This window comes from Chenopodium album, chromosome 7 (assembly GCF_948465745.1).
Source record: "Chenopodium album chromosome 7, dcCheAlbu1.1, whole genome shotgun sequence".
Taxonomy (NCBI): Eukaryota; Viridiplantae; Streptophyta; class Magnoliopsida; order Caryophyllales; family Amaranthaceae; genus Chenopodium; species Chenopodium album.
In genome coordinates, this window is record NC_137840.1 from 7314188 (window position 1) to 7341748 (window position 27561).

At 33.6% G+C, this 27561-nt stretch overlaps 2 protein-coding genes across 2 annotated transcripts; both read left to right on the top strand.

Moving 5' to 3' along the window:
* Window positions 1-7893: 7893 nt before the first annotated feature.
* On the top strand, window positions 7894-9078 carry LOC145639949 (uncharacterized). The gene is made up of 2 exons (XM_081691265.1): window positions 7894-8398; window positions 8510-9078. Exons 1-2 carry the CDS (start codon window positions 7894-7896, stop codon window positions 9076-9078), a joined length of 1074 nt encoding a protein of 357 aa, XP_081547391.1.
* A 7672-nt stretch (window positions 9079-16750) lies between these two features.
* On the top strand, window positions 16751-21431 carry LOC145638871 (uncharacterized). The gene is made up of 2 exons (XM_081689921.1): window positions 16751-19669; window positions 20739-21431. The coding sequence occupies exons 1-2, from the start codon at window positions 17071-17073 to the stop codon at window positions 21092-21094; spliced, it is 2955 nt and encodes a 984-aa protein (XP_081546047.1). The 5' UTR covers window positions 16751-17070; the 3' UTR covers window positions 21095-21431.
* The last annotated feature ends 6130 nt before the right edge of the window (window positions 21432-27561 follow it).

The following is a 27561-nucleotide window of genomic DNA, read 5'->3' on the forward strand; positions in this document are numbered from 1 at the left end:
CAAACCCAGTGATGAGTACCTTTCACGTCGAATCATAATCGAATGAAGCGAAAGTGTGGAAAGTCTAGTGTTGCGGAAAGTTTTATTTTCTTTTATCTTCTCTCTGTTTTTGAAAACTTATTTTAAGAAAACAGCCAATCCAGTTTGGTTGGTCCATGATATGGGTCCAATAGTAGTGTAGTTGGATGGGGCTTGCAAAGACCTTTCCAACGATATATTATAAGCCCAATTTCGATGAATATTGAGGAAGTTATGGCCAATTTACTAAACTGGGCCCAGTTTGAGCTTTATATATGGCCCAATGATCTAGGGGAGGGCCTAATATGATTTATTATTCCTAATGCAATTAGGAATGGTTTTAGTCTTCTAGATTCTTCTAGAAGATTCTTTTCATTCCTAATTCAATTAGCATTGATAAATTGACTTTTGTTGACTTTTCAGAGTTTTAATCAAAATCAAATAGCATTTTTGAGGAAATTATATGATTTTATCCTCCAGTACGGCAAACTTATCGGATTTTTGAAAACGCGTTAAAATCAGGCTTGGCGCCTGGCGCTAGCCATTGGCGCCTTGCGCTAGTGTTGGTGCCTGGCGCCAGCTAGCCAGGGTTGGCGCCAGCTCTGTTTTCTGTGCGTCTGACTCTATTTTTTTTAATTTATCTTTTTGGCTGATTTTCTTTATAAATATCGTATTAAAAACTCCGTTTTCATTCATCTATTCATCACCAATTAACCAATTTTCACCTACAATCAGTTTTCATTCGCAATCATTAATTCTCTAATTCTCTCTTAATCATTCACCAACTCTCATCAAGATTTTCTTGATTATTCTCTCTCTCTTTTCTAAAATTTTCTTTTTCATACAAAATTCCGCATTCACAAGATCTAGAAACACCTAGCCATATTGGAAGTTGCTTTCGCCCTAGACGTGAAAGGTTTAATTTATGAGGGTTTGGTCCCAAATCTCTATTTCCATTATTTAATTTAATTGTTTGATTATTATTTTCCTTGAAGTTACTAACGTGTGTATTTTGTTATTAGAAAGAGGTACGAGGCATCAAAGTAAGTGCTTTAATGGTTTTAATTGATATTATGATGTAGACATCATGTTTATATTGTTATTATGATATTCCTAGTATCATGTCTAGGGTAATTTTAATATCAAATATGCTTATTATGATTCCTATGATGCTTCCTACGTTCTTCCTAATATTTATGATTGTTAGTATCATGTTAGGGTTAAAGATTTGATTTTTATTGCTTAGTGACATGCTAGGGTTTGTTATTAATCTTATTAGTATCATGCCTAGGATCTTGCTATTATTATTATGCTTTAATATTAACATGAATATGATTATGATTATAATTGTTATAATTTATGATGATTATGAATATTATTATTTTATGTTGATTATTATTATTATGATTATAATTTTATTATTCATGATATTTATTATTATTATGTTGCTTGATATATTATTTGTTGTTATTGCTTGATCACGCCTTTATGCATGTTTAAAGGGAATTTGTACTTGTAATCACGCTTAATAAGATAATTAATAATCTTGTTAGGGTTAATTGTGATTATAATTCAAGTGATCGCCAATAATAGATTTATTTGTTCACTATATTCAACCAACATAGATTAAACAGGTTTAGGGTTAATCTATTGATTGCATGTTAATCAGAAAGCGCACATGAATACGAGCAGAATAAAGTAGAGGCCTATTATTAGGGCAGGTTCAATCTCTTTTAGCTTGGATTTGTACCTTCATCCCCGAACCCTTATTTGGTTATAGACCTTATGGAGTTGACGATCTCTTGGATCGTTAAGGGGTGTAACCTTCACCTCGTGAACGGTTTACAAGTTCCTAAAAAACTTGTTGGCGACTCTTTTGCTCTATCTTCTTCCCTTTTGGACGCCACCGTACTTTAGTGTATGATCACAGTGGGGTTCAAGCTAGTGGGATTAAAGCTTGAAATTATTCCCTACAGATACCAATGGTGATGATAATCCGGGTGCAGACGCAGATAATGAACCTGATAACTTAGACACTAATAACTCGGACTGTGATTCTTCGGGCCCAGGAGATAATAATCTTCTTAATGGATGGCCATGTTCATGGGCCTGCGAATAATGACGATAGTGACAACAATGATAATTTTGAACCTGATCTTATCCCCATTAATGGTATTTACCAAAATGGTTACATGTCTCACTCTCTTGCACCGGTTATCATATCCTCTTCTTCAGGTGACTCTACTTGTGGGCAGAGTTCGGACTCCTTCAATTCGTGCGAAACGGATCCAACCACTCTTGAATCGTACCACAATCCGCTGTCCACTCGGTTTATTTGCTGAAAATAGAGCTGCTTCTCTTGATCACAACTCGGCTGCTAATACTTCTTCGGAGCAGCGACGAATTGATATTCCTTCAGGGGATCCCTATGCCCCTTTCACCTTGCATCACTCGGCTCCTCACTCATGTGGGAGATTTCGTATGGCAGCACCTATAGAGGACTGTTTTTTGAGTGATACCTCGAAAACAACCTCCGATGGTCCTTAAGATTTCAGCTCTGAAATCTCTGTTACCTCTGACTCCTTTGTACCAATGGATACTGATAATCCATCCCTGTTTGCGGCCTTAATCTATTACTGAGGATGATGTCTCACCGCAAATTGCTCCTAATCGACACCTGTTAAAGGGACTGCCCAGCACGCCTGCACTTCATCCAACTTCGCCATCACACTCTACTGATCAGGGTTGGCCTAAGAAGCGACATCGCCTTTGCCCTTTTACTCGGTGCAGGTCGTATGATCAGCTGCCTTATTTCGGATATGCAGGCTTGACTTGGTCTCAAAAGCGAAGGAAAATTAAAAAATCTAAACTTATTCAGCAAAGGTGGTTTCTCCTTTTTCCCTCATCCGCCAACACGCTCTTTCCCACAACAGAAGTGCTACTCTGATGTGTCGGCAGCCGCTGACTTGGGCTTCCACGGCTCATCCTCATCGGCCTTCTTGAATGCGGAATTCAATAAGGCAGGAACTCTTTGCACTAAACACAAAAGACAGATTACAGACTCGTGGGTATCTTCTACTCTTAAATTTCAAAAGCTAGATGTTCTTATTTCTTCTTTTGGTAAAGGCACTTGCTCTAATGCTATTTCTAATTCATCTGCTATGACTCGTGCTTCACGTGTGCTTTTTGGTTTGGCGGCTTGCCCTTCACAGCTCCCAAGGTGTCCATGATTGGTACATCATGGAATTGTCGGGGTCTTAATGACTTAAACTCCCCCAAAATCCCTTATGTATTTTGGTTACTTCATAATTACAAACCCAACTTTTTGTTTCTTAGTGAAACTAAAGTTCCTGTTTCTTTTGTTTCTAGTTTACCATGTTGTACTTCTCCTACCTTTGTGAAGGGCTCGGATGCTTTAGGAACTAGTGGTGGGCTAGTTGTTTTTGCGTATGGCTTGGATGATATCTCTTGTGTTTTTTGTTCTCCTAATGTTATCCTTTGTAATGTAAAAACTCATAATGAAATAGATAAGTGTGTGATGTTTGTTTTTGGAGCTCCTGTTCTAGAAGATCGTCCACAAGTTTTGGGATTGATTTTAGACTTGTTAGCTATAGCGCCTAATACTTTGATTTTTGGAGATATTAATCAAATTGAAAATCATTATGATAGGTTAGGTGGTTCTAATGTTATTAGAGGGTGGGATGCCTTTATTGATTTTCGTCTTACAGCAAGCCTTGTCTCAACGCCTTTCAAAGTCCCACTGTATACTTGGACTAATAATCGGGAAGGGGACCATCTCATTCTACAACGACTGGATCGCTCCTATATGAATTCCGCTTGGTTTACAAACTACCCTGAAAGTAGGTTGCTCAACCAACCTATTCTCGTCTCGGTTCATGCTGATATTATTTTTGAGGACTCTGTTTTTCAACAAAACTCAAACAGGCCTTACCAATTAGATAATTGGTCCATTAATTACAAACAGATCCATGACTTTGTAATTCAAACTTGGCAGCTCAGTAATACCGGATCCCCTATGTTTTCTCTCTCAAAGAAACTGGGATCTGTTCGAACTTTAATTCGTAACTGGCTTCTTAATAACAAGAAGTTCTGGGGTATAGACTGGAAGAATTTCAGTCACGACCTTTCGATGGAAGGGGAGGCAATACAGTCCATCTCAGATGCGTCTACCTATTTGTCAAATATAGTTAATTCTAAGGAAAATATATTGTTACAACTTCAATTCTGGAGACAGCGTTGCAAAAAGAACTGGATTCTCAAAGGAAACTGCTCTTCTAAGCTCTTATTTTCAAAAGTAAAGTGTCGTCAAAAGAAGAATACTATCTCTTCCCTGGTTGATGACCAAGGCTTTCTGCAGCATGGTCAATATGAGGTTCAGAACATAGTCGATCGCTCGCTAAAGGAGACTTTCAAAAGTGATGTGGCTCCTTTGTATAATCCAGAGATTGACAGTCATTCAAGAACTGCATCTTCCTTCACTTAACTCTTCTCAAATTAGTAATTGTAGACACCCATTTGTGTCTCCCCAAAACCAAACCCGGTGATGAGTACCTTTCACGACGAATCGTAATCGAATGAAGTGAAAGTGTGGAAAGTCTAGTGTTGCGGATAGTTTTAATTTCTTTTTCTCTTTTCCCTGTTTTTTAAAACCTATTTTAAGAAAACGGTCAATCCAGTTTGGTTGGTCCATAATATGGGTCCAATAGTAGTGTAGTTGGATAGGGCTTGAAAAGTGCTTTCCAACGATATATTATAAGCTCAATTGCGATGAATATTGAGGAAGTTATGACCAAATTACTAAACTGGGCCCGGTTTGAGCCTTATAATTATATGCGGCCCAATGATCTAGAGGAGGGTCTAATATGGATTTATCATTCCTAACGCAATTAGGAATGGATTTAGTCTTCTAGATTCTTCTAGAAGGTTCTTTTCATTCCTAATTCAATTAGCATTGATAAATTGACTTTTGTTACTTTTTAGAGTTTTAATCAGAATAAAAGAATGTTTTTGAGGAAAATACGATTTTATCCTCTTGTACGATTAATTTCTATCTGATTTTAGAAAACGCGTCAGAAATTTAATTAGCGCCAAACGCCAGTCATTAGCGCCTAGCGCTAAGCCTGGCGCCTGGCGCTAGCGTTAGCACCTGGCGCTAATGTCAGCATCTGGCGCTAACCTCGTTTTTGCGCGTCAGAACTCTGTTTTGATTTTCTATCTTTTTGGCTGATTTTCTCTATAAATAACCTTCTAAAAACTCCGTTTTCATCAATCATCAATTATCAATTACAACTTCCAATCTACAATCATCAACTTTCTCTCTAAGCTAAAGCTTCTTTCTCTTTTCTAAACTTACTTACCTTCCTCACAAAATTCCGCATTCACAAAACCTAGAGACACCTAGCATTGTTCGAAGTTGCCTTCGCCCTAGACGTGAAAGGTTTTAATTTCTAAGGGTTTGGTCCCAAATCTAGTCTAAACTTTCTAATCTTTATTTCAATTATTTGATTTAATTGTTTTAATTATTATTTTCCTTGAAGTTACTAACGTGTGTATTTTGTTATTAGAAAGAGGTACGAGGCATCCAAGTAAATTCTTTAGTGGTTTTTATTGATGTTATTATGTAGAAATCATGCTTAGATTGTTATTTTGATTCCTAATATCATGTCTAGGGTAACTTTAATATCAAGTATGATTAAAAGTATGATGCCTTTTATGTTTTTCCTAATATTTATGATTGTTAGTATCATGTTAGGGTTAAAGCTTTGATTCTTATTGTTTAGTGACATGTTAGGGTTTGTTATTAATCTTGTTAGTAACATGCCTAGGATCTTGCTATTATTATGCTTTAACATGATTATTTTAATTATCATTATTATGATTATAATTATTTTAATTATTATTATGATTATGTTGCTTGATTATATTTATTGTTATTGCTTGATCACGCCTTTTATGCATGTTTAAAGGGAATTTGTACCTGTAATCATGCTTAATAAGATAATTAATAATCTTGTTTAGGGTTAATGTAATTATAATTCAAGTGATCGCCAATAATAGATTTATTTGTGCATTAATATTCAACCAACATAGATAAACAGGTTTAGGGTTAAACCTATTGATTGCATGTTAGTCAGAAAGCGCACATGAATACGATCAGAATAAAGTAGAGGCCTATTATTAGGGCAGGTTCAATCTCTTTTAGGTTGGATTTGTACCTTCATCCCCGAACTACCGGTCATGGTTCCAGACCTATTGGAGTTGACGATCTCCTGGATCGTTAAGGGGTGTAACCATCACCTCGTGAACGGTTTACAAGTTCCTAAAACTTGTTGGCGACTCTTTTGCTCTATCTTCCTTCCCTTTGGACGCCACCGTACTTTAGTGTACGATCACAGTGGGGTTCAAGTTAGGGGTAATGCTTGAAATATTCCCTACAGTAACCTAGAGCGGCCTTTTAATGCGACTGAAATACAGGATGCAATGTTTGATTTGGGAAACTGTAAGTCCGCAGGTCCGGATGGTGTAACGGCAGAATTTTTCAAAGTTCATTGGCATACGGTGGGTGATTCGGTGGTCGCTGCTGTCCAGAGTTTTTTTTCCATACGGGGTTCCTTCTAACAGAGTGGAATCAATCACTCCTTGTCATGATCCCGAAGATTGCCTCACCAACGGAGGTTACTGACCTTCGTCCCATTAGCCTTTGTAATACGATCTATAAATGTGCTTCCAAATGCTTGGTAGCCAGAATCCGTCCGTATTTGCCTTTGCTCATCGTTGACTCTCAACATGCCTTTGTACAAGGGAAGGTTATTTCAGATAATATTTTAATGTCCCATGAATTAATGGAGAAAATCAACTCTTCGAAGACTGGTACTAACTGGCTTGCTGCGCTCAAAATCGATATGAGTAAGGCCTATGATATAGTCCATTGGAGTTTCCTTTTACAGGTTCTTAAAGTCTATGGTTTCCCAGCTCGATGGCTTCAAATGATTCACCAATGCATTTCCACAGTTTCCTATAAGTCTCTCATCAACGGTAATACCTCTGAAACTTTTAGGCCTAACTGTGGTATCCGTCAAGGGGACCCGTTATCCCCATACCTCTTCCTATTCTGTATGGACATTTTTTCCAGAATGCTACACTTGGGCCAGGACTTACATTTGTTTCAGGGAATAAAAATCTCCAGGGCAAGTCCTGTTATTTCCCATCTTTTCTTCGCCGACGATGCTATGATTTTCTTCAAAGCCTCTACTCCTTCTTGTTCGAATATCATAAGGATAATTCAACGCTTTACGAAGATTTTTGGTCAACAGCTGAATCTCAACAAGTCTCTGATTAAATTCAGTCCGAACACTACAACTCTGGCACAAGATGAGTATAAGGCGAAGTTTCGTATGAAACAGGTTCAGGGGTTTGATCATCATCTGGGGTCCCCGATTTCATGGGGAAGAAGAAGGACTGCTTCCAATTTCTCGTTGACAAAATTGTGGGTCGCATAACGACGCTTAATTCAGTCAGGCTTTCCCAATCTCAAAAGTTAATTTTCATTAACTCCATCCTGGTGGCCATGGCTTCTCATCTCCTTTCATGCTTTGAAATTCCAAGCTCAATTACTAGAATAATTGATGGCTTATTATTGAATTTTTTTTGTCACATTCCGAGAACCAAGGAATGCATTGGGTGGGGAAACAGAAAATGCATCTTCCTCGAGGTATGGGGGGACTAGGAATTCGCTGTATCTCTACTCTTAATAAAGCTCTACTTATGAAGCAAGTGTGGAGAATTGTTAACCACCCTTAGTTGCTCTTTTCCAAAGTTTACACAGCTCGTGCCAGTTTCTTGTCGCATGTTCCAATGCCCGGGAGACGCTACTCGGGCCGCCAATCCTACGGCCTTCGTGGTTTGCTCCACGCGGATGCACTTTTGTCAACAGGGTGCAATTGGAAAGTCGACAATGGAAAATTCGTGCTCGTAGAAAGCTCAAATTGGGTCAATGGTACTACGCCAGAATTCCGGCCTGGAATCCTCCTAGCCACTGCGAAGGATTGGACAGTTAATTTCTTCATTCATCCGCAAACTCTTACGTGGGACGCGAATAAAGTAAAACAGAGTTTTCAGCCCGTGGATGCTTCCGCAATCCTTGCGATGGAGTCCCCCGCGTTACAACAAGAGGACTTCCGCTTTTGGGCGCGTACTACGTCGGGGAGTTATACGGTCAAGACAGGTTATGCAATGCTCATCCAACCGCTTAACGCTCAGTTATTAAATCCTTTTTGGAAAACACTTTGGTCCTTGCATTTACAACCAAAATGGAAACTATTTTTATGGAAGTTACTCCATAATGGTTTAGCGGTCAAAGGTGAACTTCAACGCAGGGGGGTTCCCATATAGGATGTGTCATGTGATCGATGTAGTACGCAGTTAGAAGATTTCAACCATCTGTTTAGGGATTGATCTATTGCAAGAACAGCTGGGAGGAGTGGTGCTTTGGACATCCACTCAGAATTATATGGGCACCTTTCTCTCTCAGACTGGATCCAAGATTATATCCGACTTTTTATTAGTCAGGACGGGATTTTGAGTCCCAGTATTAGCACTTTCGTTGGTACTCTGTGGGGTCTTTGGTTATTTAGAAATAACAGGGTTTTCAACTCCGCCACTTCTATTTCAACTCCAATTGGTTTGCAACTACTAGATATCCTACACTCTCATACTATCTATATGGATGATGAAACGGGGATGGAGCTTTCTCCCTCTCCTACTAATTCTCCTAGTTTGCCCCCACCTGGGTTTCATGTAGCCCATCTAGGGCTACACCACACAAGCTCTTTCTTGGTTACGATTCAGGTTGATGGATCTTGGTTCAAAGACACAGGACGAGCAGGAATGGGCTGGTGTCTCGATAATACAGATCATTTGGATGAAAGGATTATAGGTGGGAGTAATTATGGGATTCTTATAATCTGGTCACTCTTCTACGAGGTGATGGACGAGGTGATATCAGGTATTTATGGCTGGTGCAACAGATTCAGCTCTTAGGGTCCTCTTTTCAACGTTGCAGTATTTACAAGGCAGATAGGGAGCGTGTTCAAAGGGCACACCAAATTGCAGGAGAGGCGACAATCCATTTTATTTGCTTTAGTAGTAATATATATTAGTTTTTTCCCCTTTTATCCTTTGTCAAAAAAATAATAATAAAAAAGAAAAAAATAGCATTGACTAAACCTTAATAAATGTAAAATCTTCCCAACTTTTTTTTTAAAAAAATTTAATATGTGAAAATAAGTTGACAAGAACTACAAATTTGTAAATGCCCACATAGTACCTAAAATGTGGCATCGAATTTCATATACACCACTGCGAATTTGCGATATATTATTACTCCGTATTATATAAAGCCAATAGAAAACAGAAAGACAGCGGGCATTTGCAAAAGATGGAGTGGAGCATCTATATGCATCACTCACTAGCTTATTCACTCTTAGCTCCAAGCTAAGTGAATAAGTGATTGAAATATTGAATGAATAATCGGGAAAAATTCTCCACGTCTTAACATAGGATCAGAGGGCGCGAAATACTTTATGATGCAACAAACAAACAACATAAAATGGTTGGTCCATAAAATCGAATGTCAAACAGTAGTAAAAGATTATCGATCAACTTGTAAAATAAAGAAACCCAAATTAAATAATGGAAGTGCAAGAATCAAATCTTAGGAAAAGAGAAAAAAAGAGTGATTATATTTTATACTTTTTTTTTTTTTTTTTTAAATGTATATTTAGTAAATGATGAAAATGATAAGAAAAGAGGACGATTTCCCATAATATTGTTGAAATAAAAATCAATTCCCATAATACATTAATTTAAAAATAAATTCCCTACATAGTGTCCACGTAGGATCGTTTTTTTTGCTTTTGGTTCAACTTAAAACCGCTAATGGTAATAGCGGTTTTAAAAAAGAGACCGCCTCTAACAATAACAGGTCTGTTTGCGTCCTTGGTTAATTCACAAGGCATAGTTTACAGGAAAATTATTTCAAAGAGACCGTCTTTCAATACGACAGGTCTCTTTGTGTCCTTGTTAATTCTTAGCCCACAACAAGAAAAGAGAGCGCTGACAATTACACTTATAACTTCAAAGAGACCGCCTTTCAATAAAAACAGGTCTCTTTGACTTTATTTTACAAAAATTGCAAAACCACTAATACCGTTAGCGGTTTTAAGTTGAACCGAAAACCAATCCTACGTGGACACTACTTTGGGATTTTGTTTTTAAAACGAAGCATAATGAGAATTAATTTCTATTTTAACTATATTAAGGGAAATCGTTCTGAGAAAAGAACACGTCAGCGATGCAACTGGCAAACGTAAAACCTGAAGAGCCAGAATTGAGTAGAGGAGAGCAACATGAGAGAGGGATAAGAGATGGATGGATGGGGCCTGTCATTCAGAATACAGACTTATTACGCCGTCAAAGTGGGACTTGTCATGTCTGGTTTACCATCCCTTGACTATGTTCTATAGTACAGGACTCTACACATAAACAATTCTCAGCAAAAAGATATGGGTAATTACGACCTTTTTATTTACTCTCCTGTTTCATCTTGTTCATATTAATCTACAATTACTTGTTTTATCTTTTATATCCATTTAAATATTTGTTTAATAATATCTTTAATTACCACTAATTATAAATTATAAATTATAACGATTGAAAATTAATAATTTATAAATTGATACAATTCAAACAAGTACCTATAAAACTATATTTTTTCTTATAATACTTCCTTAATCAAAAAAACGTTAAAAGTTATCAATGTATACATATGGCCTATTCTCTTCAACTTATTTTCAGTTCAGCTCCAATCAGTTCAGTTCAGTTCCTAATTTCATTCTCTCATAAAATATTCAGTTCAGTAAATCAGAACAGGGCCATAGACATTACAGATGACGTATATTTGATCATGAATATCTTTAATTATTCCCTATGTATTAACAAAAGTATATAAAAAAACTTAATTTATTAATTATATATATTGAGATAAATCTAATAACATTTTACATCATGAGTACTCCCTTTGTTTTGTAAAACTTGCAACACTATGATATGTACAAAGTTTTAGGAAAATTACAGAGTGGGAATACAAGATGATTTTTTTTATAATACGAAGTATAAAATTTGATTAGTAGGAGTGAGAAATAATAATAAAAAAAAAAAAAAAAAAAAAAAGATATTGTACCCCATCTGTTTCAAATAAGATAAAACAGTTTGACTTAGTGCAAGTTAAGTATAACATTAGGGTCCAAGTTTTTTATTTTTTCACCTTTTGGGACCTTAGTTTTTTTTTTCACCGTTTGGTACCTATAGTCCAATTTCCGGCCAAAAGTAACTAAAGGTGAGTAAAAAAAACATAGTCCCTTAGTTAAAAACTTAGTCCCTTCATTTATAACTCTCTCTCACATGTGGTTAATTACAAGGCTAAAGTTTGCTATTAATTTTTATATTTTCTTTCCTTTAACTTCAACACTAATTATTAAAAGATTTTTCTTCTCTTCTAAAATTTAATGTTGTTCATGACGGTAGTGCACGTACAATAACATATTAACTTAGAGAGATTAGTAGCTTAGTGTGGATCGATGGTGTACAACACAAATGTCATTAACTCATTATATACAATAATTAGAAAACATTATGAATGATAAACAATTGCAAGCACGCTAACTAAACACACAATAATAAACCAAAATAAGCTTGTAAATATATTGTTAAAACAGTGAATTTCCCATCAAAAAAAAAATATATAGTTCTATTTATGTACTTGTAATTATACGTAAAAATAAATAAATAAAAACTTATCTCAACTTATGCTTCGTATTAAAAGATGACAATTTATATATTTTTAGAAAGTAACCCTTTTTAACTTGATAATAATAGAAAAAGAAAACTTCAACTTATACATATGTAGTATATAGTTTATAGTCAGGTTATCATTTTTTAAATAGGTAATTAATTAGTCACATATCATGACTATCGGTCGCCATCTATAGAGCCGCTGATTATTGATAATAGGTTATGCTATGCTTTTCCGTATTTGATATGTATATATTAGATATCAAGTTAAGCGAGGTCTCAATTATATTAATGTTGAAGTCACACATAAAAAGTAAGTAATTAGTAGGTAAAAGTATACGAAATCTACACGCATGCCGAATTATATAAATATAGAATTAACCATGTCACGAGTAGAGAGTATTGTGCCTCGTAAAAAATATAATCCCTTAGTTAAAAAATTAGTCCCTTCATTTATTTCAGATTTTTAAGGACTAAGGACCTATGTTTTTTGGGAATTTGGCAAATAATTAATGGGAAGGACCTATGTTTTTACTCCGATGGGTTTAAGTGTAGTTAGTTGGCCGGAATGTTAACTCTAGGTCCCAAAAGGTGAAAAAAAAACATTGAGGTCCCAAAAGGTGAAAAATCTAAAAACTTAGTCCCCATCTTTATACTTAACTCGACTTTGTGCACCATTTATTATATAACTTGCTTTGACTTCATTTTGTGATTTTATGTGAGTTAAGTACAATAGTGGGGTCTAAGTTTTTAATTTTTTCACCTTTTAGGACCTTTTTTTTTTTTCACCGTTTGGGACCTAATGTGCAATTTTCGGTGTACATTTAACTAGGTTGGGTTAAATAACTTAGTCCCTTAGTTAAGAACTTAGTCGGTTAGAAAGTTGGTAGGAAAAAAAAACTTAGTCCCCTATAAAACTTAGACCCCTAAAAGCATTTTTCTGACTGATTTGATTGGTGATCTTTCAAAAAGAGACACGTGTGTGCTTGGGGTATTGGAAGTGTATGCAAGAAGCTTCATTTTGGTATAAATTTAAACCAGCCTCATAATCGTATAATCAAACAAGTATAGTTGTTCATATATGCTACGGCTCATAGGTGGCGTACTTTTAATCTACTAATAAGTCTACTCTTTTTGGAAAAATACAAAAAAAAAAAAAAATAAATAAATCAATTCTATAAATCCATAAAGTTATACATAAAGTTTTTAGTTTTTATTTTTTATGTATATTGATAGAAGATAAAATTAACATAGAAATATATTACATCCTAATGGAATCCAATTTATGATTATTGTGGAGTTACTTTTATTTTATTTTTATTTACAGGTGAAAAAAGATTTCATAATAAAAGATAGTCAAATAACAATTACAAACAATTCTTAAGAAAACAAAAATTCTGACACAAATAATTTAGACTTAAATAATTTTTATCTTATTACACATACAGATAAAAGTACTTCAACCGAAAACAAACTAGTTTAATTAAATTAGGAAATATTCTCAAACTTTTATCATAAGATAGTACTCCATATTTTATATGAGTAAATATTAAAAAGATATAATTTCTTTTTGATGCAAATATTAAAAGATACAATTTTGATATAGTTAGGATAATTAATTAAACGTACACTACTACACTTTTGGTGTAATCCCAAGACTCTTATATATACTAAACAAAAAAATCAAGTAGAATTCAAAATTATTCAACTTTAGATTTTGCATATGACTGTATTTATACTCCTTGTATTCTCTAACGACTAATTTTTTTGGGTATTGGATTTGTGTTCGTTGAAAAAAATTGTTCCTAATTGCTTTGACAGAATTTATGAAGGGTGTATGTTTTTTGCTTTGACAGAATTTATGAAGGGATTATGTTTTTTGGACAATATTTAATGCTAAGGGACTAAGTTTTTACTCAGGTGAGTTAAAGGTGAGTTAAGTTACCGGATTCTTAACCCTAGGTCCCAAAAGGTGAACAAAAAACAAAACTTAGGTCCCAAAAGGTGAAAAAATAAAAAACTTAGACCCCAACAATGTACTTAACTCGATTTTATGTTGAGAAAAAATATATTCATGTGGGGGTTTTGATAGATTCGTTTCAATAGTATAATTAAAAAATCAAAAAAAATAAAATTACACAAGTTAATGCACAAGTTTGACTTTAAATATATATGATTAAAATTTTGCAACAAGTATTAAAAAAAAATCGATGATTGAAAAATTTATGTTATTACCAATTAAACAACTTAGTTCATGATAAAATTTGCTATTCTAAGACAAACGAAGAGATTATCCCTACCTCTAAAAATATAATACATACTACGTATGAGATAATACTTATGAATAGTGTGAGAACCGTTATATCTGTAAAATATTTGTTTAATTATATGTCTCTTATAATATGATTTAATTGTTTTTAAGATTTTTCTTGTGTGATCTAATGATTTAACTCTTATGAATAGTATGTGGATGTGAATATGTGGTCATATTATCTAGAATATTTAATTTCTTATTTGCCCTCATTAATCTTAATTATTGTCTCTTTTTTAAAAAAAAAAAACTCTTAAGAAAAATGCGTGAATACTGTTGAAAATATTTGTTACATATTTTCTCGCATTACGTTGCCTACAACTAAAAAAGCTCCATGGACATGTATGTCTATAGTACGCTCGTTAGCCATTCTAGTATTCCTATGTTATAAAAAGTTTAACAAAACTCTTATGAATAATGTATGGACATTTTTATCCCTAAACATATTCCTTTACATATTTGTCCTAATTTCAAAAGCCTTAAAGCTATCTCTTTAATTCCCTAAATTAATTTAAAAAGCTATGTTTATTTCAAAAAATTGTCTCTTGAATTCCTTAAAAATATTGATTTAAAAAGTTATGTTTATTTCAAAAGTTGTGTCTTGAATTCCCTAAATATATTGATTTAAAAAGTTATGTTTATTTCAAAAAAATCGTCTCTTGAAATTCCTAAATTGATTTAAAAAGTTATGTTTATTTAATAATTAAAGCCATCTTTTACTCTTTTCACTTCTTTATGTTTTAATTTTCCTATTTAGAATTTATTACAGAGTAGAAATTTATGTTTAGATCCAACTCAAAATCTTTTTACCATTCAGTCACTAAGGGCCTGTTGTCTTACGTTGAAATTCAGTTCATTTCATTTCAGCTCCTAATTTCCTTCTCTTATAAAATATTCATTTCAATTCAGCTCAGTTCAGTTCAGTTCAGCTCAATTCAGTTCAATTCAGTTCATTTCAGTTCAGCTGAGTTCAGTCAATGAGAACATACCCTAAATCAAAAGTAATAGCTCAACTAAAGTTTCAATATTTCACAACTACATATGAAAATAGTTTTAATAAAATATCACTTAAATAGGCATAGTGATATCAAAAGTAATAGCTCAACTAAAGTTTCAATATTTCACAACTACATATGAAAATAGTTTTAATAAAATATCACTCAAATAGGCATAGTGATAATAACTTTTTTCAGGATTACCTAGTTAAAACTAAAAACTGAACTATACTAAACAAATTTTATAATTTGCTCCCTTTGTCCCTAATATTTTCTTTTCATTGTCTGTAAAATACATCTTAAATTTCTCTTCAAAACAAAGAAAACATCTTAAAATAGTTTATCTTCATTTTCATACATCTAATTCGGACATGACACACATGTCGATGTAAAAATTTGATTAATAATATCTTTAATTATCATTAACTATGATATTACAAAAATTGAATATTGATTATTTATTTGTTGAGTCGTTTCCCACAAATACTCACAAGATTATATTTTTACTTGCGTATAATTCACAAACTTTGGTCAAAGTATATTTTTTGAATTATGCCAAAATCCCCAATGGGACTCTAAAAATAAAAATAAAAAATTAGAGAGAGTAAATGATTTAAAGTGAAATCTAATTTTTTACGATTTTTTTAAGTTCCTAATGAGAAGGACCCTGACCATACCTTAACTTTCACGGTTTATTTAATATGGTATTTATAGATATGACACTTTAAAAAGTGAGGGGGGGGGGAAGGGCAAAAGAATCCCCGTCCTCAAAGTATTTCTACTAGAGAATTAGAGATTGAACCCCAACTTCAAAATTGAAAAATACAATCCTTATCACTAAATCAACTTTAGCTTATGTGTTTAAATTCAAAAAATTCTTGGTTTCTAACTGTTAGAGTCATAAAGCAAACATTGACATTTCACATGATACCAATTACAAATTATATCGATACCAACAAAACATTTTTACGATCGTTGGTATTACTGAATAAGGTGATTGATATTATGGTGATAATATCTAAATTATAATGAAATATCAACATGTATTATGATATTATTTTTTTCAAGTACGGTAAAAGTGAATGGACAATTATGTCCTTGAATCCAACAATTCCTCGTTATATGTCCTTGAATCCAAGAATTCCTCGTTTAAGGGTTTGTTCACATTGACTGAACTCAGCTGAATTGAACTGAACTGAGCTGATGAACTGAACTGAACTGATGAACTGAATTGAACTGAACTGAATATTTTATAAGAAAAGGAAATTAGGAGCTGAACTGAAGTGAGCTGAACTTCAACATATGAGAACAAGCTCTAAATCTTTGTAATTGTAAATTTGTAATGAAAAAAAATAAATAGTGACGGACAAAGTACAATATAGATGTAGCCTTTTTACTTGATTCATATCGTCACAGTATTTAGGGGTAAAAGCAAAATATCCAAAATATAGATTGATGCTAAATTTGAGTTTTGAGTTTTTGACCCCTCTCTCTCATTACACAAATAAGACAAACCCCGTCAATCTTCCGTCTACAAATTCGTCAAAACCCGCAGAAAACTCAACAGCAATATAGGCCCCACTCACCCCGACTACCCCTCTATCCTTCCCTGCCCTTCTCTGCATGCAATTGCAATCTGCTCTCTCCTCTCTCCTCTCTCTTCTCTCCACTGGAATACTATAGTTTTCACTTTCATTTCTTTATTTACTTATTTCCATTACTTAATTTTTATTCTTAGACCCTTCCATTCTTATATATAATCCTATTCCAGTACAATCATTCACCTCCTCCTATCTACAAACTCAACAGAATATATCCCCCATCTATCATCTTTTCTTAATTTTACACGCAAACTTAACTTCAATTTCAATTTCAATGTCATCTTCATCTTTAAATTTCACCATTTTTCTTCTCCTTATTATTATTCTCCTTCAATCACTTACTATTTTTAGCAATGCTACTTCTGATTCCGATATCTTACTCAAACTCAAACATTCATTCTTAGTCTCAAACAACAACAACAGCGGCAGCCTCCGTGACTGGACCTCTGGTAATGCGCACTGTAACTTTACCGGTGTTTCCTGCGACGCCGACTCTCGTGTCGTCTCGCTTAACGTCAGTTTTGTGCCTCTTTTTGGAACGCTGTCGTCGGAGATTGGCTCGCTTGATAAGTTACAAACTCTCAATGTTTCCGGGTGTAATCTCACCGGAGAAATACCCTTTGAAGTTTCATCTCTTACTTCTCTTAGATACCTCAATATCTCAAGTAATAACTTTTCCGGCGAAGTTTCCGGCGAGATTTTCACCAACTTGTCGGTGCTTGAGTTTATTGATGTTTATAATAATAACTTATCTGGGCCGCTGCCCGTCAAGCTCTCGGGTTTGAAGCGGCTGATATACCTTGATCTCGGTGGGAATTACTTCTCCGGCGAGATTCCGGCGAGTTATTCTGAGCTAACAACCGTTAAGTATCTCGGGTTGAACGGAAACTCTCTCTCCGGTGAAATTCCGGGGAGTTTGGGTAATCTGTCAAATTTAACTAAGCTCTGCATAGGCTACTTTAACTCGTATACCGGCGGAATTCCGCCGGAGTTCGGGTCGTTAACCTCGCTTGAATACCTCGACATGGCGAGCTGTAACCTCTCCGGCGAAATTCCGAAAACGCTGGGAAATTTAAAGAAGCTCAACACTCTGTTTTTACAGAAGAATCAGTTATCCGGCGAGCTACCTCCCGAGCTCTCGAAACTCGAGAGTTTGATGTCATTAGATTTATCTACAAATTCAATCACCGGAGAAATACCGGAGAGTTTCTCCGACCTCAAGAACCTTACTCTTCTCAGCCTGTTTCAGAACAAATTCTACGGCAGAATTCCGTCTGGTATAGGCGACTTGCCGTACCTTGAGAAGTTGCAAGTGTGGAATAATAACTTTACTTTTGAATTGCCGCAGAATCTCGGCAAAAATGGGCGGTTAAAGACGCTTGACATTTCGGCGAATCGAATAACCGGGAATATTCCTAATAGCCTCTGCAATGGTGGTATTTTACAGTTGTTGATTCTGTTTAATAACGCGCTCTTTGGTCCGCTCCCTAAAGAGCTCGGTGATTGTAAGTCGTTGCAGCGGCTTCGTATCTCGAACAATCAGCTCTCAGGGGAGATTCCTGCTGGTATATTTAACTTGCCGGGATTGACCACTGTTGATCTTAATGATAATGAGTTTTCCGGCGAGCTTCCGGCGGAAATGACTGGTGGTAATATCGGTGAGCTTGACTTGTTTAATAACATGTTCACCGGGAAAATACCGCCGGCAATCGGAAACTTGAAGATGCTTCACAGGCTATCTTTGCAGAATAATCGATTTTCCGGCGAGATTCCGGCGGAATTGTTTGGCTTGAGTCAGTTGCAGGGGTTGAATGTGAGTGCTAACAATCTTGAAGGTGAAATTCCGGTAGAAATTGGACGATGTAAGTCATTGATCGCGGTTGATTTCAGCCAGAACAATCTCGCCGGGGAGATTCCGACGTCGATTTCAGAGTTAGAGGACCTTGGCATTCTCAATCTGTCTAAGAATTCTCTCACCGGGTATATCCCCGAAGATATCGGCTCGATTTCGAGTCTTTCTGTTCTTGACCTCTCCGACAACAATTTCTATGGTACAATACCCTCCGGAGGTCATTTCTCCGTCTTCAAACCGACGGCGTTTGCTGGGAACCCGAACTTGTGTTGGCCTCACAGAGCTCTACCTTGTCCTATCTATAACCCGCCTTCGGAAAAACACCATACGTCGTCGTTTTCATCATCCAAGTTGATCATCTTAACCATAGGACTAGTCACTTTAGTCCTCTTATCATTAGTGACTCTAAGCATTTACAAGAAGAAGAGTCTAGAAGGTTCTAAAGCGTGGAAGGTTGAACGGTTCCAACGCCTCGACTTCAAGGCCGATGACATTGTTGAATGCCTCAAAGAAGAGAATGTCATAGGAAAGGGTGGAGCCGGAATTGTGTACCGAGGTGTGATCCCGGATGGCACCGATATTGCAATTAAACGGTTGGCCAACCGGGGGAGTGCCAAGAATGATCTTGGCTTCTCAGCCGAGATATCTACCTTGGGAAAGATTAGACATCGTAACATAGTAAGATTATTGGGGTATGTAGCGAACAAGGATACAAACTTGCTTGTGTACGAGTACATGCCGAATGGGAGCTTAGGGGAGAAGCTTCACGGACCGAAAGGAGCGCATTTGCAATGGGAGATGAGGTATAAGATAGCAGTGGAAGCAGCAAAGGGGTTGTGCTACTTGCACCATGATTGTAACCCCAAGATATTTCATAGGGATGTCAAGAGTAATAATATACTCTTGGACTCTGATTATGAGGCTCATGTTGCTGATTTCGGGCTTGCTAAGTTTCTATGGGATGCTGGTGCTTCCGAGTGCATGTCTTCGATTGCCGGCTCTTACGGCTACATTGCTCCAGGTAACACTCTTTTGGAACACTTCTTTTCGTTTTTAATCGCATTTATCTACTGTAATTTAGCTCCTGTGTTGCCTATGTATATTGGTTTTTATTGTTGCAATGTTATAAGATTGAAAACTGGTCAGAATTACTTGTTTATTAAAAGTATTGAAAATTTGGAAATTATGGCTTGTTTAGTATTGAAGTGTGTATTAAGGCCTTGACTATTTAAGGGTTATGGCCTAATAGCCAGTGCATCTGATGTGGAGTGTATGTGTCGAATCCAATCAGATATCAACCATTAAAATTCTAATTACTATCTCTTATCGACTCATCATAGATTAATTGCAAGAAATCTCATTTTTAGAGGTTGTGAATTGCCAATTGTGACTAGTGATAGAATTGCACTGATGTGGACATGTGGTTCATCACACTCCTATTGTATAAGAAAATCTCAATTTAAGCTGGCTATAATAGGCAAAAATGTTTGAATGTTTTGTGGAATCGGTCAAGTAGTAATTTTGTTGCCCCAAAAATGTTTCCTGGCTCTGGATATGGTGGTTTCATAATTTTCTATCAAAAGAGTTTAAGTCGGTTGGATTTTGGACTAGTCCTGCTGAATTTTTGATCCATAGAAAAAACCTGGCAAATTCTAGTTCATGGCAAGTTTGGTATACTCTACCTCCCTCTCTTGATACCTTGTACTCAATAAACTTGAGACCGAACAAGAATATAACCTATCTTAAATTTAATTTGTCGATTTCAACTATTTAGCCAAAATAGTTTATGTAATCTAAGCTTTGGAACTTTACTTCATACTTTGTAGTTATGAAAATAAATTTATCTACATAAATAACCTGCCTTTGTCGCCTTTACCTGCGATACTCGCTTGAAGTACTGAACCGTCCCAGTTTTTGTTTCAATTTAGATTAAAATGCATCAATGATTATAGTACTTAATTCAAGGCTGGTGATTTGAGTATGTTTAATTGTGCACCACAATTGTTGGGATGAACAGAAAAAGAAAATGCCTGTATGGCAATATGCAACTAATGTTGACCTAATATGATTATGCTCTTTTTCATGAACAGAATATGCCTACACACTGAAGGTAGACGAGAAAAGTGATGTGTACAGCTTCGGAGTAGTGCTGTTAGAGCTAATAGCAGGACGAAAACCAGTGGGAGAATTTGGTGACGGAGTGGACATAGTAAGATGGGTGAGGATGAATGAATCTGAGATCTCTCAGCCATCAGATGCAGCAACAGTCTTAGCTATCCTCGACTCTAGGCTACACGATTACCAGCTTTCTAGTGTTATCAACATGTTCAAGGTTGCAATGTTGTGCGTTGAGGAAGAGAGCTCTAACAGGCCTACTATGAGAGAAGTTGTTCATATGCTCACTAATCCTCCTCAGCGTATCGTCTCTACTCCCAGCCTTCTTTGATTACGAGTACAATGTTTGAGCATTTCCAGATTTTTGGGGTCTGTTGTCTATCATGGTAATAGCTAATTCTTGAGTAAATAAAAGCACATATATAATTGTACTAATAATCTGTTCCTACCAGCAACCAAAATTGAGTTTCTTGTGCTGAAAAAAGAAGGGCTATATGACCTAATGCCTATGTAGAAGAATGGTTGTCCTAAAAAAAATGTAGAAGAATGGTTCATTCTAGATTTTGTATGTAATATACTGATTATTAGTAATGCCCAGTAAGTTGTATATAAATATTTGTGGATGATTTCATTACTATAATTAAATGCCCAGTAAGTATTTTTCTTTATGATTATAATATGGGTTAATAAAGGGCGTGTCTGTTTTACGTATGTGATAAAAGGTATCTCTCTTCCTACTTGATTTATCATACTATGTATATTAATACGTAGTATATATATATATATATATATATATATATATATATATATATATATATATATATATATATATATATATATATATATATATATATATATATATATATATATATATATATATATATATATATATATTTTTTTTGAAATAATACGTAGTATATTATTGTAAATGGTGATCTTGAAACTTATTTTGAAGTTCTGAATATATCTTACTAGTATTTGAAATTTTTGGGTAAGAAAATACTCCGTAGCTTATTTATATGCAATGAAGAGTATCAATTAACCACATTTTCTTCGTGTTTTAATAAGTGTTACACTTTAACTGATACATAGTTTTAGGGTTTGTTTACTTCAGCTTACTTTCAGTTCAGCTCCAATCATTTTAGTTCAGTTCCAATCAGTTTAGTTCCTATTTCTTCTCTCATAAAATATCCATTTCAGCTCTATTCAGTTCAATTCAATTCATTTCAGCTCCAGGCCAATCAGTTCAGTTCAACTCCAATCAATTCAGTTCAACTTCAATCAATTCAGCTCAGTTCAGTAAATGTGAATAGACCCTTAAGCATTATAATTGACTTAAATAAATACTCCGTAAGAGGTAAGTGGGGTAATTGGAGTATAAAAAAATTATAAAAGAAAGATTTTTTTTTTTTTTTTTTTTGAGGGAAAAATTATAAAAGAAAGATAGTAGTGTTAATAGTTTATCAAAAAACAATGAATATGAAAGGAAAGAAATAATAAATAAAAAAATAGTATTGGGTTTGGATAGGGACCATGAGAAGAAAAATATATTGGTCCTGTTTGGGAGAAAGCTGAAAGCTGAAGCTGATTGAGTTAGCTGATTTTGACTAGCTGATTTTATTAACTGATTTGACTAACTTATTGTATTAACTGGTTATATAAAAGTGTTTGGTAAATAGCTGATAGCTTAAAGGTGATTGAGTATGTAAAATGACCAATAAGCTAATTGTGGGGTAGGTAGTTTAGATAGGATTTTAAAATAAATGAGGTTATAAGTGTCATTTCACAATAATTAATGAATAAGCTAATTGAAAAAGCTCCTAAAATGAGCTTTTTTCAAAAAGAGCTTATTTAGTGGAATAAGCTCTTTCAATAAGCTTTCTACCAAACACTTATATTAGCTTGTTTGACTAGTCAATCAGCTAAAGTTAGTCAAATAAGCTAATATACCCCCAATAAGCTTACTACCAAACAAGACCATTATATTTAAATATAGTTTTTTGTCAAGGAGGGAGTAATATTGTATACTTATTTGTTCTTTTACACATTTTGATTTATTCACAAAGTATACTTAATTTAGTGATTTATAGTTATAATACAACATTTTATTTTGAGGGTAGTTATAATACAACATAATCAAATGGGATGATGGAAATATGTCAATACTTATATTTTCATAATATCAAAGCACATAATTTTTTTTTTTTAAAATTCATCATTGGAAAGGTCTTTTGGTTGTTGGCAACATGATGAAGGAAAATATATAAACAAATGTTTTTAGAGATAAAATGTCTGCAAAGCTATTCTTAAGTTTTTTTTAGAGATATAATTTCCAAACACTATTCATAATAATTAAATCATTAAATCAAAAAAGTGTTATGAAATATTTGTGGATATCCATTATCCTCCTTTGTATCATTCTGGAACAATCTAGATCTAGGGTTTATATCCTTATCCAATCAAACTCTAATTATATTGTATATATATATACCCCATTATATGGAATAGAAATACACTGATATATTCTCTATCAATCTCTCTTATATTTCTCCCTATTTTATAACACATTATCAGCACCAAAGCTCTAATTAGAAGGAGATTAATTTTGATCATGGATTTTGATATTTTAATAATGAAATCACACGTTCCAAGAATGTCATATCATTCTCAATCCTCATTAATTAATTTAGGACTAGTACAAGGAGTCTCATGATATTAATAATTTGGTTACAAAGAACTACTCGTATTATTTTTCGATTGCATTGGTTTGTTTATCTTGAATCATCTTTCTCATCTATCCATAATATAATAGATTAGCCTTAATCAAGGGCTATACTTTATTTTCTTTTCATTGATGTTTTCGTGAGTTACAAGCTAACAGATGACGTTGACAACATGATGCTGACGATAAGGCTGGTTTTTATAGTGGAAAAGGTTTTGATATCAGGAAAGTTCATTCTCAACTATCCTGTTATTGTTAATTTTAAACCTTTACATAATATGTTTATATTGTTCCCCAAATTTTTGTATTTTTATTATTCCTGGAGTTTAATGAGAAATTTGGGAATAGTTGAATTTGATGCAGAATAACTAATTAGTAGTTTTGTTTTGACTATGAGTTTTGTTTAGTTTGAATCTAAAAGGGTATGTATGGTTTTCATGAAATTGTAGTACATATATTTGCTAGATTTGGTATTTCTATTTATAATTTATGTATTGAATTATGTCTTTATATTTCAAGTATGATATAAACCATGTGGTTTTCCACTAACGTTAACGTGTTAATGTTGGTTGCTTATGTGCTTGTTTCTATTTTCTAATTAAGCTTTATCAGGCAATATATTGATATAATTGATCCGACAGTATAGTTGATTCAATCGATTTAGGTATGTTTTTATTAAAGCGTGAAGTAGTAGGTTTTCATATTTTTACCTTCTCATTCAATTATAGTATTATGTACCTATTATTATTATTATCCTTATAAGTTGATAAAATTATGAAGCATACTATATACATTATATTGATTGATGTGTGATTAAATTCAATTATAGTATTATGTACCTACTTGAAGTTAGATTATTGGAATGAATGTAAATTGAATATGATGTGCGGACCTGAAGTTCCTTATATTTATAAAGAGTATTCACACACATAGACTTAAAGTTCCTATCTTGATCATATAAATGGCTCAAAACCCTTAAGGATAATACAAAAAAAATGTGCATGATCTACAAAGCTAAAGCATGTTGCTTAGATATCCACTACATACTAACGTGATTTTTTTTTTTTTTTTTTTTTTTTTTTTTTTTTTTTTTTTTTTTTTTTTTGGAAAGGAACATACTAACGTGATTCTATAAATACAATGTCATGAAGTAATATTATACAAAAGATATTAAATAGTATTCAAGTTATTGAACTTTGGGTGAGAATTTGAATGATTAAAAAGGTAACAAGCATGTTTGCATGAAATTATTTTTGATTATAAACTTCATAAGTATTTGAGCAAAGAATAGTGTTATGAGTTCAAGAAATTCATTAAACATGCTATTTCGAGCAAATTACTTGAAGAATGTATTATGCCCATAGTTTACAGAATTTTCAACATAAAGATTAATATAATTGGGCAAGAGGAACAAGTAAGAGTTTTATAAAAATATTTTTCTTTACTTGATACATGACATTACCAAAAGAATTTATGGTTTAAGTGCAAGGGATTTCAAGGTTTTTGGATAACTTAATTTATTTCATATCCCCACATGCAAGGATTAGGGGGAGATATTATTCATTTCGTTATTATATGTAATCCTTGCACATGAAGTGTATGATATATTGATGGTCAGTAGTGCATACATTAGCATTAATATCAATGTCAATAATTTATTTAATAAAAGCGACCACATAATATTACATATTTACAAATGACACCATCCTGAAGATGGATGTAAATAAATGAATGTCATTGATCATTACTAGTTGTAAATGCTCCAATTAAATTTATTGTCCTAGAAGGACAACATCGGTTACTAATGAAACTTAAAGCACGGTTGAAGCGTTGTAGTCCAATAGATTAAAAAAAAATAATAAATCAATAAATCAATAAGAAGAACCTTCGGAAAAAGGAATGGAGCAACTATTGACAATGACAAATTTGAGGAAATGATAAATCCCATTACATTTCTAAAATAAAATCATTTTTAGTAAAATCAATATGTCTCATGATTATATAAAAGACTCCAAAAGAGTATGAAATATCCAACAAGATTAATTAACATGTATCAAGATTATAGTCAAAACTCTAGCAGAGTATATATAATGTTATGAAAATATTGTGTGGATATCCATTATCCTCTTTGTAAGTTTCCGGATTATTCTAGATCTAGGGTTTATTGTTATCTAAGCAAACCCTACTTATTATATTCTGTGTATATATACCCCTAATATATGGAATAATATAGACAGATCCGTATATATATGGAATAATATAGACAGATCAATTCTCTCTCAATCTCTCATCTTTCCCCCTTATTTCACAATACGTTATCAGCACCATAGATCTCTCTCAAAGTAACAAATTGATTGGAATATAAATCCAAATTTTGTGATTTGCATCTTGCGTGCAATTATGTTACTTGAATTATAGTTTTGTTTAATTTCAAAATTCACAACAAGATTAATGGTTGGACCATATTCTTGTTGGAATTACATGATCTGTGTTGGACCATATTCCTTTAATGGAATTAAGTGGGTTGCGGTCTCCTCGTGGCGTATGTGAGATGTGACTAATCTAGAAAGTGAACATATTAAGAATAGAGAATCCTCAATTGCTACAACGAGATCCGTATCAGGAAAGTATTTCCTCTACTTATTATTTTCGTAACCATATTGTATATACTGTATATGTTAATTATGTTACGAAAGTTTAGTATTTTATTCGTTGTTTTGTTTTGCAATGTCGAAATTAAATTAGTACTCCTAAATGCTTGCCACATAAACTGTCGAATAATATTACCCATATCAGTGAAACAAGTCTGGCATGACACTAATTGGTTTAATATTGTTTGACTTGTTATATATATGTAGTATGTTGTAGAGTATTATCTATAGTGCTTATAAGACAAATTCTCATCACTCTATTATCCCCTAATAATGGTGGTTTTGGTTAAGACTTCATTCATAATTTATGATGGGAATATTATATATATTTTTTTGATGGAGTAAAGTACTTGTTTGATTTTCCTCGTTAATTGCACCACGACAAATTATTTCCGATTAGAATAAAATTATTCTTGAACATATAATCTAAGTAATTTGATAAATTTCTTTTATGTACCCGATTGAATTGTGTTAATCTACTATGAGAATCAGGTCCGTTTTAAATGAGTATTATACTATTATCACATGTTTAGCATCATGGATACAATTATGTAAAGTTATATATCGTTTGATTTGATTTGCAAAATATTTCAATAGCATGAATCTTTTTACGTATTACATGATTTTGTAATGAATTGTTTATTAATTATGGATCACCAAAGCTCTAAGCACCGATCAAATTACTTTTAAAATTAAGCTAAGAAAAGCCAATTAAAATCTAGTATGCGATTAGTGTATGTGTTGGTTGAGTTTTGACAGGAGGTATCATGAAGTCATTATGTTTAACAGGGAAGTTCCTTATTTCATTTATTATATTGAATTTTATTTTCACAAAATATACAAGTACTTATTATGGCCTTTTAATACATGTTACTTCGTATATATTTATGACGTACTCCGTATTGTTTTGTTATGTTATGTGGGGTTTGATAATTTGATTATGGGTTTGACCGTATGATTATAATTAAAAGTTAGTAACTCACCTTGGTGAGTGTGTTCTATGATAGCTTATTTGTTTGTGGTACTTGTTGATTTATAGTTCCTTTGATTCTTCTAATACTTGTTAGTTGTTACATCCTTTGTTAAATATGATCAGGAACTTTGTAATTTGTTCCAATTGATTCATGATGCTATTTGTTCCATTTGATTCATGACGGTTTTTGTTATCCTTTTCTATAATCTTGGACAATGGTCTTGTTTATAATATTTGATTACCCTATTAGTTTGACTCTTAAAGGAATTTTAAAATACTATTTATTAATTTTAATTCTTATGAACTTTGTCTTTTATTGAATTTGAAATGTGTAAATTGTTGGAGGTGTAATATTCACTTATCATTAAAAGTAGAGTTAAATCAGAAATTTAACTGCATCAACTATATGTCTCCCCATTGATGTTGAGTTTTTGATCTCCTGAAGAGAACAA

Excerpts from the sequence above, each read along its gene's own strand:
- LOC145639949 (XM_081691265.1), top strand. The coding sequence starts at position 7,894 with ATGCCCGGGAGACGCTACTCGGGCCGCCAATCCTACGGCCTTCGTGGT. Across the intron at positions 8,399-8,509 it reads TAATGGTTTAGCGGTCAAAG|CTGGGAGGAGTGGTGCTTTG; the intron begins GTGAACTTCAAC and ends TTGCAAGAACAG.
- LOC145638871 (XM_081689921.1), top strand. The coding sequence starts at position 17,071 with ATGTCATCTTCATCTTTAAATTTCACCATTTTTCTTCTCCTTATTATT. Across the intron at positions 19,670-20,738 it reads TTACGGCTACATTGCTCCAG|AATATGCCTACACACTGAAG; the intron begins GTAACACTCTTT and ends TTTCATGAACAG.